Raw genomic sequence first — 15,579 nt, 5'->3', positions numbered from 1 at the left:
TTTCCTTCACTGAGACCATTCTTTTTAAATGTGGTTCCCTTGAATTGCTGGACATGTATGCTTTCATCTTGGTAAGCCTGTGAGTTGAGTCCTGATTGCTTTGCTCAATAGTCATGTACAAGTCCTCTAATACCTATGTAGCTATTCAATGTGGCTTTGGTGTGTTTTCATGAAGTATCATGCACAGACCTTGCAAAGAGTATTTTTAATAGATGTTAATTTGGATCTAAAAAAAATAGCCAGGGACAAGGAATATTTTGTGAGCTCTTACTGTGCTCGCTGGAAAACAGATTTTGTCTTTTCAAGTTCTTTGTAAGTCTGTTAGTTAGAAATAAGCAGTTACCACTCTGACCTATCCCATGTGGGATCTTTGAAGGTAACTTCATTAAAGGGTTTCTTTCAATTCTAGACCACATTGGACTCCTGTACTATCCTATTGTACTGTTAACATAGTATAGCACACCTGGCAGAGCCTGAGAGCAAATCTGGAGCTAAGTTCAGAAGCTATATGTAAGCAAGCATCTATAGTGTGGTTAGCTTCTTGCATTTATCTGGAGTACAAGTGTAATAACAAAGCCTCATCAAAGGCTTTCAAGCTATTTACTCTCTAACATTACTTGAGGCATAAAAGCATTTTAATAACAATAAGGCGCCATTATGTAATGGCTTCATTGTGAAGGCTCAAGGTTTTCAGTCCTGGCAGCTGCCACAAGCAAACCTAGAAGGTGTTTCATTAGTGAACTATCAGGCTGTGAAGCCCACAGACACAAATAAGCTCAAGCATTTAAAACTTTCACTTCATTTCAAGGCTGCTTATACCTAGCATGATGGATCGTATGCTGCTGGTGCCAAGACCGATGCAGGAGTCAGTAGCGTTATTAAATGTCCCATCTTCCAGACTCCACCATCCATCAGAAGAGATGGCTTGGAAGTGATTTGTCAGAGCCTGATTCACTGCTTTGGAAAAATCTTCCCATGATGTCTGTTTGCGGATATTTAAAGTGCATATTGTATGTTCACATTCAAAGTCGTCAGAACCATCGTTGCTTGGTTGAATTTCACCCACGGAAATCCTTAAGGGTATTTTAAGAGCATCTGTTAGAAGAACAAAGGGATGGAAGTTTAGAAACAGCCTTGATAAGGGGGAAAAAGCAAAGCTATTAAGTAGAATAAGCAGTTATGAGGTCTTTAAAGATAAGTCAAAAGACAACTATCTTATTGAATATTAAGCTGAGCCTTCTTGTACTACAGCAAATACTGGTTTCCCAGTCTCCACATGGTTTCTTTGGGAACATATAAAGTAAGCCATTTTCATCCCTTGTATCTCAGCCTTTCTACTTCATTGTCTCTTCTCTGCAGCAAGATTCTCAGGCTGTTAGAATGGGAGAGAAAGGAGGAAGAGGAGAAAGAGGAAGAAGAGGAAGAGGTAGAGGTGGAGGAGGAGGTGGAGGAAGAGGAACAGGAGGAGGAGGAGGAGCAGGAGGAGGAGGAAAAGTCGGGAAAACCAGGAGTCCTCTTTTTATCTAGAGTTCTCTATGTAGTCCTTATCTTTATATGCAAGGTCATGAGCAAGTTAGAATATGGTTCCAAAAGTCAGTAGGCTTTAAATAGTCCTCTGACAGTCAAGATAGACTTGAATCTGAGCCACAGAAGTGGCTTTCTCCTTGCTCTATGAACTTGGTAAATGTCCCTAGTCTTGCTATCCCTCAGTGTTCCATTAAAAGGCAAAAAAAAAAAAAAAAAAAAAAATACAGAGAATTGTCATGGAGAGGAAATTTTTGTTTGTTTGTAAGGGATGTAATGAATTCAAGTCAGAATTACATGATAAATATCAGTGAGTATTTGATAAGTGTGCAGTGTGGTACCAGGAACTTCTAGCTCTCGGGGCTTAGAGCAGGATAAACTAGCCTTCTACTGCTTGGTTCTACCCTCCCCCACAACAGCAGAAGCTGGAATGAAATTTCCACTGCCTGAGCTTGGCACACACGCACTTTTCTTCTCATAAGCTCAACTATGTTTGCTAATAATCACTTGTGTTTGTTCTGAAATCTTGTATGTCTCATGATTTTATCACTATAATTAATAAATTGTAATATTCAATACACTGTTGAATATGAATTCTTGTATTATAAAAACAAAGGTGAAAACTTTAGAGATATTCAATGAAATTGCTCAAAAGTGTTTAAGTAATGAGATATAAATAAAACAATAATATCAAATTGTAGAAGTGTAACAATGTCTACACAGACACTGCCTTGAGCTTCCTTCCCAAGCATGTTCAGATACTCAAGAACTAAAGTTACAGAGGACATAGCAAAGCTAGATTTTGTTTTACTAAGAATCCACAAAATTCAATGAGTGGCAGCTTACTGAAGGCTTTCTCACATAGTGAAAGAATTTTGTATTTTATGCTCTAGTACTAAAATAAAATGCACTCAGTGGATGACAAAAGGACCATGCCTAGTGGCCAGTACTGAGTAGATTCAGTGTGTTATTTAAAAATAAAAAATGAAGTTGAGAGTGGGCCATGATGAAGTTTACCCAGGATGAAGTGGGAGTGGTGGTGAATGTGATCAAAGTACACTGTAGGCATGTGTGAAATTCTCTAACAGTAAATTAAAAAAAAATATATATATATATATATCAAGGCAAATTTTAATTTTAATATAAATGAAACTAAATGTACAATTTCTTTCCTTTAAAATAGCTTTTCCCTTGTACAACCACTCTGGAAATCAGTCTGGCTGTTCCTCAGAAAACTGGACATAGTACTATTTATAATAGCAAGAAATTGGAAAGAACCCAGATGTCCCTCAATAGAGGAATGGATACAGAAAATGTGGTACATTTATACAATGGAGTACTACTCAGCTATTAACAACAATGCATTTATGAAATTCTTAGGAAAATGGATGGATGTATCTGGAGGATATAATCCTGAGTGAGGTAACCCAATCACAAAAGAACTCACTTGATATGCACTCACTGATAAGTGGATATTACCCAGAAACCTAGAATACCCAAGATACAATTTGCAAGAAACAAGAAAATCAAGAAGGAAGACCAATGCATGGATACTTCATTCTTCCCTAGAATGGGGAATAAAATAACCATGGAAGGAGTTGTAGAGACAAAGTTTGGAGCTAAGATGAAAGGATGGACCATTCAGAGACTGCCCCACCTGGGGGTTTATCCCATAATCAGCCACCCAGTCATTAGTGCATATGCCAGTAAGATTTTGCTGAAGGGACCCTGATAATAGCTGTCTCTTGTAAGGCTATGCCAGTGCCTGGCAAACACAGAAGTGGATGCTCACAGTCATCTATTGGATGGAACACAGGGCCCCCAATGAAGGAGCCAGAGAAGGTACCCAAGGAGCTGAAAGGGTCTGCAACCCTATAGGTGGAACAACAATATGAACTAATCAGTACCCCCCCCCCAGAGCTCGTGTCTCTAGCTGCATATGTAGCAGAAGATGGCCTAGTCGGGCATCATTGGGAAGAGAGGACCCTTGGTCTTTCAAACCTTATATACCCCAGTACAGGGGAATGCCAGGACCAAGAAGTAGGAGTGGGTGGGTAGGGGAGCAGGGCGGGGGAGGGTATAGGGGACTTTTAGAATTGCATTTGAAATGTAAATGAAGAAAATATTTAATAAAAAAATCTAAAAAATAAAATGGCTTTTCCACTAACTTACCAATATTTTACTTTCCAGTTGACAGTTGTGTATCTTACCCTCAGCATCTAACATACGTGTCCTCTGCTCCTGACAGAGGACTCTGGGCCCTCCAAACATCTGCTGTCTTCTCCCACAGGACCCTTGACTTTATCAAGACTGTTTAATGGTGGCCTATTTCAGAATTGCCTTCTGTCTTTACTGCCATTCCCCCACAGATTTCTTCTCATCTCAGATCTATAACTTTAACTATCTCTGACAGACTGCTGACTGTCAAACTCACATGTACAGTTCATCTTTCCCTTAGAGTTCCTGCTGACTTGACACAGATATCTCAAATCTATACATCTTTATAAGCCATGTCAGCTTAACCCCTGAATGAGGGGGCAGCAACTCCTAGACCTTTGGAATGACCCATGATGTCCCTCTTTTTGACTCTACATTTGTCAATCGTGGATTCCTGCTGACTCATCATTCTGTAGCTTTGGCATGCAAGTTCTTCTCATGGCCCCTTCTGCTGTAACCCTAGGTGTTACCCACCATTTTCACCTTTCAACTGGAAGATATATATTTTAACAGATGCCCCTAAATCTGGACATGACTTTGTATAATCTAGTTTCAACAAAGTAGCTGGTGAAAGCTGAAGTTTACATTAAATATGTTATCTTCTAGGTGTAGTAAGTCCTTATAATGAGTGAGTAGTTTCATTTCGGTTGCTGAGACAAATAACATAGCAATAAAGCAGTGCAGGGTTGGAAGGGGTTTTCTGGTTTACAATTCTGTGTTATAGTCTTTCATTTCAGAAACTCATATTTACAGTCAAGAGCAAAAAAAAAATATGGATCTTTTCTTGCTTTCTTCTTAGCTGTATCCAGTTAGATCTTCTATTTCTTATATTGTTCCGGGACCATTGCTGCATACAATGGCCTGGGTCGTCTTATATCAATTAACACTCAAGACTATCCCCCACAGGCATGCACATGGGCCAATTTGATCTAGGAAAATCCTCACGTAAACTTTCTTCCCAAATCTGCTAGCTACAATAACAACCAAAACTGGAAAGATACTCTTATTGAGTACAATAGAAGCATGTATGTTTGGGGTATCAAATTACTTTCTGATGGATCTAAAGTCCACTCGACAGGAAGAAATACATGGCTGATGCTGTAAATCTGACCAAGAACTCTTAGGAAACATATAGTTCCCAGGCGTTAACCTATTATTTTGCTAAATGGACACAATATAAAACTGACCTTGAAATTGTTATCTCTAGATCCACAAATTACAGTGTATCTCAGACCACACATGATCAGCAGCAGTAAATGCAAAACTCACTACTGGTCAGAGAGAAGGTAAATTAGAGCCAGAGGCGACATAGGACCATGGCAAAACAGTCCGCTGGACATGACAGGACTACTTATTCATGAATTCAGTCACTGTGGTTGCCTAGACCTGCATAAATCAACATTTCATCATCTAGGAGGGTCTTAAAAGCACCCACCCCTAGGTGAGGAGCTTTGGGTAGTTGATAGCTGCTTCAGGGGGGGAAGCCAGTTGTCTTGAAGGATGAGGTTAGTCTTGAGTAGGACAAACATGGTCCAGTGAATGTCACATACCCTTGCATATATGGGTGCCACAAATCAGGCCATACAAGTTATTAAAATGGGGCTGGGAGAGGTGCTAGTGGGGCAGGGAGTAGATCTGGGATACATATCTAACACTGCTCTAGTGGTTCACACCTATTATCTCAGTACTTTGGAAACTGAGGCAGGAGGATCATGCATTTGAAGGCAATCTGGAATACAAGCTTCAGGTATGGGAATGTTACAAAGAGAGGCTCTGCTTGGAAGGAAAATGGAAGAACAAAAAGAAGGAATGGAGGGAGGAAGTGAATAATTGAGAAAGAGAGGGAAGGAGGGAGAAAGGGGAAGCAAGAGAAGGAAGAGAGGGAGGAAGGGAAAAGAAAGATGGATCCATTTCTGAGTGTATGATTAGAGGTTAAAGCATTGTTTTAGATGTTAAAATTTTGTTTATCCTAAAGATAATAATTACTAAAATACCTGGCTTAACAGCTAGATTGAGAGATAATCAGTATGTTATAATATTTTCTATGATCTGGCATTCCATACTCATAAGCCTACAGGGGAACTTTTTTATAAAATTCACGGAGGAGCATGCACTTAGAGAGGCAGAGGGGACCCATGAGATCATAAATTATTATAGCAAAGCTGGTAGTATCCAAGTGCTGGAGGCAACCCTCTTGCCAGGCTCAACAGATCAGCAGCTGCAGAGAGCACAGCTGGGATTTCTCACCTGGTATTCTAGTATTTACAAAGAATTGGGGCATGGGAGGGGGTAATCATTTAGATTGTTCTCCCAGGTTAGTCAGTAAAAATCTAAGAGCGAGCTGGCACTCTTTGTATGGCAAAGACCTGCACAGTAATTTTTACATGATAGAAAAAGGTATTTACATTCTCAAAAGCGTTTTTGCAATAAGTAAGGCTCAAAAGGAGTAAAGAGTGTGAGTCCATTAGAGCAGCACGGGTATCTGTCCCAGTGCTCCAGAGCCCCCGTGGCATGGCAGAATCAATAGGCTGGAATATCACTCACTCAGATTCTCCAGCAAATGCTTGCAGTCATCAGTGGCAACATCGTGCACAGTCCGATTGCACTTGTCTCTCCTTTCCGGCTCTAGTCCTCCATGCCTACACAAGACTTCTAGGCAGTTCTGTAAAGACAAGAATAGTATTATATTCATGTCCAAATCAATCAAATTGGGTGTAAAACCCAAGGGACAAAGCCACTTGCCTGTGGCAAGCTCGCTGGCCAAGAAGTTTTAGCCGTACATCCCTGTGGTACCCGTACTTTGGAGGTGAAGGCAGGAAAATTAAGAGTTTGAGAACAGTCTGGGATATATATATATATCAAGAATTCACAGCTGGAAATCTTGCTTCAATTCCAGTAACTCACATACAATCTCAAATGTATCTAAATAATATCTAGACATGTGAAGCAAAGAATACTTCATTTGCATAATTTTCCAGATGCTGGGGATGGAATCTTGGGCCTTGATCTTGCTGGACAACTCCAGCCCAAGTGCTTCATTTCAATTTGGTGATGTAAATGAAGAGTCTTGGGTTAAGAAGTAAACGCTGTCTCATGGAGTGAAAAGAAGAATGAGATAACTTCACCAGACTATATTTTCAACTTGATAAAACAAAATGAAAGACTTTTGCTTCAGTCAGCTGGATTTGCTGTCTCCTGGTAACAGATTAATATTTTTACAAGAATAATGAGACCACCAAGTAAGCTAGAAGCAAGTTAATAGAAACCACTAGAAGCCAAACGAGGCAATGTGCTTCCTAATAATACACCCACTCAAAGACAGGCAGACAAAAAAAGTACACAAGTGACAACACACATACACACACACACACACACACACACACACACACACACACACTTACATGTATCTGTGTATTTGAGTTGCTGGAACTGAAATATCTGTACCTGTGAAATATTTTCTTCCTTCTCCTCTTTCTGTAGGATGGAACTTGGGGCTTTGCATGTGCCAGCAAGTGCCGTTCCTCCCCAGCCCTCGGTTTTTAAAGACTGTCAGGCAGCATGCATTCAGGCACCTTGCAGCACAGCCAATCAGACACTCTGCAAAGCCTTCTCTACTCTTGGTGTAGAACTTCACATTTTGTAATTTACTAAAATCAACATAGTCATTGCCAGTGAGAAAACATCCCCAATAATTAAGCTAGCAGGTGAGTTATCAGTGCACACTGCACATACTAGTCTAAAGATAATTTAGGTGATGTTTCTAAATTATTTTTTAAACTGATAGAGAGCTATAACACATATTTGCAAATCTCTCAAAATATGATTCTTTGATGCCTGACTTCAGAGTGGATTGCTTCTAGTTGTCCTTACTGGTGGATAGGGCACGGGACATCATATGTTAAGTGCTGCCTTCTTCTTGAGGGAAGTATGGAGGATGGACCACAAGGATAATGGCATCTAGCACTGCTACAGGCCTAATCCAGCAGTGCCGTGCAGACCTCCTGGGGAAAACAAACCTAGATGAACACTTGGGCCCAGCAGGTTTTTCCCAAGAGCTTCTACAGCCACTGCACAACATTTAAATGGATGCTAATGTCCAGGCACAGTTCCTGACAGTGCAGGAACAGTCATGAATCATGGATCTGTCGGGATATGTTGTGAGAAATGTGTTATTAGGTCATTCATGCTACATGAACATCACAGACTGCCCTTCCACATACTGAGATGGCTGAATGTCACAAGGCAATATAATCTTATGGGACTATCATCATGTATGTTATGTGCCAGGGAGGGAAATACTTACATGGTGCAGGACTGATTTAATCTTAGTTTAACACACACATATATAGTGCTACACTAGGTGCTATGTTAAGGTTGTAGGTTCTGAGCATCAATAAGGTAGCAGTTCAATGTCTCATGGAGAAGTAAAAAGTGTCGTAAAGACTTCGATAGGTTCTGGGAGACAGCTCAACAATAAAGCACTTGCCTAGCAAGTATAAAGACCTAAGTTTAGATCCCCAAAGCCCACTTAAAGCTGGATAAGGTAGTAGCATCCAAGCATGTTTATAGCAGGAAGGGAGGCAGACACAGAACAATCACTGGAATCTCAAGCTGGAGTAGGCAGTGATAAATAAGAGTATCTCTAAGAAGGCAAAAGGCTAGAAGCACCACTTGAGATTGCATGCATGTTATACCTACACTCACACATATGAACACACATATACACAAAGAGGACTTTTTATGTTACTTATGGGGAAATATGAAGAAGAAAGGGCTGGCAAGTTATATCACTGTAACAAATGCCCAACATAAACTCGTATAGAGACAAAAGGTTGTTTGAAGTTAGGTTCAGGGATTCCCCTTCTTGGTCAGTTGCTTGTGTTGCTCTAGGCTTTTGGTCAGGTGGCAAATAATGGCAGGGACATGAGGGAGAGCAAAGCTGAGAACCTTGTGTTGACTGGGAATGAATGGAAAGAAACAGGAAGGGCCAAGTTCCCAATATCCCCTTTAAAATAATGACCCTATATTACCAGAAGACCTCTAACCAGGTTCTACTCCTTAAAAGCCTTCCACTGCCTTTGGAAAACATTTATTTAAACCACAGCAAGGGGGATACAGATGTGACAGCAGGAAGTTTTTACCTTACAGAAAAGTAGGAAGAAAGAAAGATGAAAAAAGAAAAAAAATCTACCTTCCCTCTTCCTTGTACCCTGCTATGATAATAGTTTCCGGAAGTGGGCCTGAACAGGCAGCATGTGCTACCCAGGTGTTCAGATGGATGACATTGAAATTGAAGTCCTATAGAGGTATATCAGTTCTTGCAGAAACCTACAACCTCTATCTTAGGTTTTCTTTTCACTCATAGTCCAGTTCCAAAATGTAGGGATTCACTGTCACAGAGAAAAAACTGAAGAGACAGTGAGGGGGGATGATACCTCTCATCACAGATCTTTAAGGAGAACTCAGATGCAAGGTACAAGTGCCAAGGAGGTACAGGACAAACCTGTAGTTTGAAGTGGACAAGATAAAGTCAAATTTAAGACAATTAGACAGAATCTGTGATTAGTCAGAGGGAGAGAAATGCACCCCCCCCAAAGTTTACAAATGCACAGATAATGCCCTGCTAAGTGCTGAGAACAGCCTTTGGGTGTGGGTGTACCCACTGCTTTACAGGTGGGGGAAGCAGAAGCTATTAAGATAGGCACACTGGAGTAAAAGCAAGCAGGTAGAGGTGGGTGTGAATTGGTCAAAACAGAATTGTTAGAGGGCAGCTGCAAAGCTGTGAGCTCAGCAGCTCAGCAGCATGGGTAATCTTGGGTAGATATGGCTGTGTGCCGGAAAATGCTATAATCAGCTGGGTTGTAAAAACTGATGGATGCATGGGAAAGATATACTGGCAAGGAAGAAAGTGAGAAAACAGATTGGTTATAAAAGGACACCTTGTCCATTCACCCATTGGTTCAAGAAACTACTTGGGAAACTATTAGTCTCTGCCAGGAGCAGTACATACAGAGACAAAAGCATTGCTTATAGAAGAGGAAGAAGGGGAGAGAGATGCACGGAAAGAGTTACAGTAAAGTACAAACTATGTAAGGGAAGTATTAAGAGAGGCCTTGGCAACACCCTTATCTTGAGCCAGAGACTTCAACCAAGATATTTTCTAGCAAACGGGGTCAGGATATGTGAAGAAGCCATTTGAGACTATGGGAACAGTAGATCCAAAGCCAGAGAGTGGCCAGTCAGTCCTGTGGGTTACACACAGCACACCCTAGGAGAGATTATGTCATTGTGTTTCTGCCCGTCAATCACTGCTGCCCCAAATTGCAAGCATTCTTTCAACCTTCACCTAATGTTCTGGAGTGCATGCACTTGTCTGAGGGCAGTGAGAAGTGGAAGACCCTACCCCAAGGGTGACAGAGCTGTATCAGAATATGAAGTAGGTAAGTTACATCACTGCGTTTAGCTGTCAGATAGGTCCCACCCATGACTGCATAAAGAAAATGGAGCCTGCAACAGAGTACAGAGTGCATCCAAAGAACAGATGAGAAGTCACAAGGCTAGGATGCACACAGTGAATGGGGGAGCAAATAACCAAAGTTGATTTACTAAGAAATAAAATCTAGAGTTGTGTTGCTCATTTGAACTGATGCAGTAAGAATTTGGACAGGTTAAAGACAGAAGCCTGGTATTTCTTTCAGCTCAGGAAAAATGAAGAGTTGAACAGACAAGAGTTGCAACCACGTTGAACGTTTTGGTGAATCAAAAGCAAATGTGGTTATCAAAGGGCTGTCATGTACCTCTCTAAGCTGAGATGTTTGAAGAGTAAAAGCCTGCAATGGATAGTTTCACTAGGACAAGAAGAATAAACAAGACCACACTGGGCAAATAAAATGTTTGTCCCTTAGGTACAGAGATGCCCTGGGAACTCACAATAACCTTCTTCCACAGTCTCAGAGAATACTCAGTAGACATGAAGACAAGATTCTGGAATCTGGAGAGATGCCAAAGAAGAAAGTACAGAATGACAGAGGAAAAGGCCTTTAAAGCCAGACAGGTGACAGCTTCAAGAGAAAGTCACCACAGGTCCGCATTTGGCTGAGGGGCTGACCCTGGTTAGGTTTTTATCATTGTGTTTCTGCCTGTCAATCACTGCTGCCCCAAATTGCAAGCATTTGTTCAATCGTCACCTAATGTTCTGGAGTGCATATTTAAGGAAATCCTTCCCTTTGTTTGCATGTAGTATGGTATTAATTTTTTTCACTAAAACTTAAGTAGAAAAGAAAATGATCATAGAAGCTAAAACATAAAGAGATTTCAGGGTTGGAGAGCTGGCTTGGTATTAAGAGCTATTACTGCTCTTGCAGAGGGCCTGAGTTCAGATCTCTGCACCGGTGTCTGGCAGCTTAAAACAGCCTGAAAGTCTAGGCTCAGGCAGATCTGAAGCCTCGGGCCTCCATGAGCATCTTCCCACATATAGATACATTCATGTACACATAATTATATACAATAGATTTCTGTTTATCTTAAATGACATCTGGTTCTCTTGATTTGGTGCCTTCTAGATCCCTTGTCTGGCTTTCCCCTCTTCAAGGCTGTTATACAGTTCCATGCAATAAGGAAAAACTTCAGTGATTTCTAGTTGTCTTTGAAGCTAAGACTTAGGTGGGAAGAATACAAATCTTGGGTACCATCCAAACCTTTGTGCACCTCTGTTCCATCTCATCCATGCCATGTGAAAACAGAAGTGGTTGCTACTCGGTAAGAGAAACTGTTTGATACTCCCAGGGCAAGAAGCCCAGCAAAGTCCCAGACAATCCTCTCACAGTGCAAGAATACATTAAAGATGGCAACAGAAGAGTCATAGTCTGTCCAGAAGATTGACTGAAAATGACTTTAGAGATTCTGGAAAGAAAACTCTACAGGGAAGGTACAGAAGGCAGACTTGACTAGTTACTTGGGACTAGTTACTGCAGAAGATCCAGTTGAAGCTAGAAAGCAGATGAGCTTGTTAAAAAAAACAAAACAAGCAAATATCAGGAGGAGGCCCACCAGAACAGATGTTTCGAATTGCTAGAGTAGCCAGAGGGGAAAGGAGCATGGAGCAGTATTAGAAGCCCTGGGAAAGGGGGTTGTCTTGGATACTAACAATATTAAATAATGCGGAGAACCACAGAAGGGTAGGAGGGATAGAAAGCCACAGACTTGGCGACAGATAAGTTAGAAATCTGACCCACCCACAGGAAGACAGTCAAATAATCTCTCAACAGAAAATACTCTTAAAAACTGTCCATGGTGGCTCATGTGTAACCCTGGCATAAGAGAGGCTCGGACTGACAGACTGCTGTGAGTTGATGGCTAGTCTGGGCTCCACTGGCAGTTCTAGACCACATGGTTGGCTACGTAGGCAGTTCTAGACCACAGTTCTGGCTACACAGACATGTCTGTTGTATCTCAATAGAGGCCTCTATATCTCAAACAAACCAACAAAGAAGACAAAAAGCATTAAAAAAATTAAAAAGATAGATAAATAGATACATGAATAAAGAAGATTTGTCTGGGAACATAAGCTTTTATCAGTGACAGAGGAGTTCAACTCCAATCTTCTCAGTTCTTGGGCAGGATTTTGACTTCTCAGAGTTCTTACAACAAAAGAGAGAGTTTCACTCAGTTCTTTGATCTGCTTCCAGGAAACAAAGAAGAGCTTATCCCTGATTCAACCTTCTCTCTAGCAGCTGCTGTTAGACAGTAATGGCTGAGCAAACGTAACCACAGGAAACCCAACCAAGACTGCAAAGAAGCAAGTGCCGATGTGGGAACTGAATTCTACATGAACCGTCATTGAGAAATTCAACCATTTTCCAACACTTCTTCATGTAGAATGTACAGGGAGGGGTCAGAATGAGTGACCTCTGTCACTTCAGGCTCTAAAATCCCACAATTTTCCATTGAAATCAGCAATTTCATGATGACATTTTAATACATGCTTTGTTTTGTTGATCTTCAGTCCTCTCCCCCATTTTTTTTCCTTTAAGCCTTCTCTATTTCTGAAGTCCCCTTCTCTCTTCTCATTCTAGCTTGCTTTCTTGTTGATATGATAAAATGCCATGACAAAAAATACAAAACAAAACCAACTTGGGGAAGAAAGGGTTAATTTCAGCTAACAAGTTATGATCCATTATGTAGGGAAGTCAGGGAAAGAATTCCAGACCTGAAAGTAGGAACTGAAGCAATGGTCATGGAGGAAAGCTACTAACTGCCTTGCTCTTCATGACTTGAACCACGTGCTTTCTATATAAAGTCCAAGACCACTTGCGAAGGGGTGGAGCTAAGGGGTAGGTCACTACCCACAGTGGGTGGTCCCTCCTACATAAATTATTAATCAAGGTAATGCCCTACATATATCCTACAGGCTCACAGGCCAATCAGAGGGAAGTAATTTCTTAATCAAAGTTCCCTCTTCTTAGGTGACTCTAATTCCTGTCAAGTTGATAAAACTAAACTATATTCTCATCCGGTATTTCCCCTTGGTGTCTGCTTCCCTGCTGGGTTTACTCTAGTGACTCCTAGGCTCCCCTGTCTCCTGTTTTTAAAAGCTCATGACATTTTCAGCTTCAGCTGTGGCTTTTGCAGGAACAAGTCCTAAATGTGCATCCCCACATTGTTTCCAGTTGAATAGCCTCTACCCACACTTGCATATAGATAACAATAAAACTCTAGGATCTGCGTGATAGAGAGAATGGCCACGTGTTTGTTTCTGAGTCTGAGTTTATTGAGCAACACCTTCAGGTTTATACAGACTAGCTTTGTGGCCGACTGAGATCATTTTCAAGGACCTATTGTGGTTAAACTAGAGTGATTTACTACACACTGATAGTTGTGATTTATTGTTTCTGAAAACTGGCCTTAGCAAATTATTATAAATGAATAATCTGGGAAAGCTATCTTGGCCAGAATGGAAACATTGTTTTAGACAAGTGACGCAGATATATTTTACAACGCTTTTGACTAGAAAGGAAGGATGTAGAGTGAAAGAGACTAATGAAATCAGGAAATCTGGGCTTCATTCCCAACCACTATCTATTAAACCCTCTTGGGCTTAGATGTCCTAATCATAAAATAAAGAGGTCAAAATGGAAGATTAAATGCCCACTACAGAGCTAAGAGAATTTACTATTTAAACAGCTTAGCAGACTGGGTTGTCAATCATTTTGTAAAATCTCAGATCAAAACATTGATCTTATCTTTTTAAAAAGAAGAGGATGCAGAAGAGTCCTATTCTGGGAGAAAGAGGCCATATTCCCATTACTCAACAGTGAAGGAACATTTATGGCTATCAGGGTCTGAGGGATTAATGGAAATACCATCGTTGATGATCAAAACCCTGAGACTAAGAACACTTCATATTGAAGAGACTGCAGCAACAGCATCCTTCACTGGAGGCTAGCTCCCTATGGAGGGTAGGGGAAGGACGATGTTCCTCCCAGAAGAAGTCAGGCAGGCAAACGCCTTAGGTCAGAGACCTCTGATTTACTTCTGTTTTGTTCCTAAGGCTGGGTGTATTCATAGAGCACTCCTCATATCTCACAGAGATTTTATCTATTTACTTATTTATTTAATGGTTTTGGAGATGGTTGTGATGTGAGCAGCAGTCCCCCTTGTCACCAAGATTGCCAGTCTCTAAGCAACTACATGTTCAGACTTGAATGGCTTACACTTTCCATTTTGGTTTCCTAAAATATTTTATACTGTACACTATGGTATTCCATTAAAATGCTACCTACATATCAGTTCTTAGAATTTTCCTTCCCTTTGAGTTAAAGAGTAACCGGAAGGGAAATGTAAGCTAACCAGCCCCAAATAAATGGCTCTTTTCTCTTCTCTCTCTTTTTGAAAATCGAACTGTGAAGGACACAGTGTCTGTCGTAGACCTAATAGTTCCCAACAGCTATTTCCATCTGGAAAGAATGAGTCTCGTGCTTCATTCAAGGATAACTCAAACCACCAGCTATCTCACTAATCAATGCTTTTTCCTTGCTCTTCCTGCAAAATAGTATCTTTCCATTCAGGTCTACTCCTTCCCCGTGCTTATTCTGTGTTCTATCCCTAGTCACTTAATTATTGTTGTGTATGTGTGTCTATGCATGTGTGTGTGTGTATGTGTGTGTGTGTGTATGCAGGGGGTGCATATATGAGCATGGCTGTTTGCCTGTGTGTGTACATGTGAAGGCCAGAAGCCAATTTGGGGGTATCTTCTTCTGTTGCTCTCCACCCTATGTTTTGAGGCAGAATCGCACCTTGAGCATGATGCTTGTTTCAGCTAGACTGACTGACCAGCAAGTCCCACCCCTCACCCCCAGGATCTCCCTGTCTACACCCTCAGTACTGGAGTTGTAAGAGCGTGCTGCCATGCTCAGCTCTTCCATGAGTGCTATTTATCAAAGCACAGTTCCTTGTGCTTGTGCAAAAAGCACTTTGCTCATTAACCCATCTTCAGCTTCAGCCTTGACCATTTCTGTCTGTGACTCTCCTTATTACCCTTGTTTCCCACCACCTTCCACGACTTAGTCTGGTCCTCTGTGCTATCCAGGTGATCCAAATCCCAAATGGTCTAAATACTATTCTTAAATAATTTAAACTGGGAAACCATTTAATCTTATTTTTCTAAAATATTCTCCTGGATGTATATTCACTGGGAATTTTATACCAGGCTCCTTATTAAATGTTACTGAAGACCCCCTCCAAAGCAACAAAGACCAGCTAGCATTTTTTTATTCCTATTTTCCTGAACTTACTCGGGGCTGCTCGCTACTTCCTCCTACTTCTGTGTTTCTATTTTTA

The 15,579-nt window shown here is 41.0% G+C and overlaps 1 protein-coding gene across 4 annotated transcripts in view; it reads right to left on the bottom strand.

Annotated features, from left to right (window-relative positions):
• The window catches only part of Cttnbp2 (cortactin binding protein 2), a 153,202-nt gene that overhangs the window by 45,397 nt on the left and 92,226 nt on the right, over positions 1–15,579 (bottom strand). For all 4 annotated transcript variants that reach the window (XM_021164810.3, XM_029478376.1, XM_085840804.1 and 1 more), the window contains 2 exons: positions 6,286–6,403; positions 820–1,095 (listed from right to left, as the gene is read on the bottom strand). In XM_021164810.3, the coding sequence (XP_021020469.1) occupies positions 820–1,095; positions 6,286–6,403 (394 nt within the window). The remainder of the gene's footprint in view (positions 1–819; positions 1,096–6,285; positions 6,404–15,579) is intronic.

The sequence above is a fragment of the Mus caroli genome, unplaced genomic scaffold, assembly GCF_978045245.1.
Source record: "Mus caroli unplaced genomic scaffold, Mus_caroli_1 scaffold_7, whole genome shotgun sequence".
Lineage (NCBI taxonomy): Eukaryota > Metazoa > Chordata > Mammalia > Rodentia > Muridae > Mus > Mus caroli.
The sequence above is the reverse complement of the archived record's forward strand: the minus strand, read 5'-3'. Positions and strand labels throughout refer to the sequence as shown.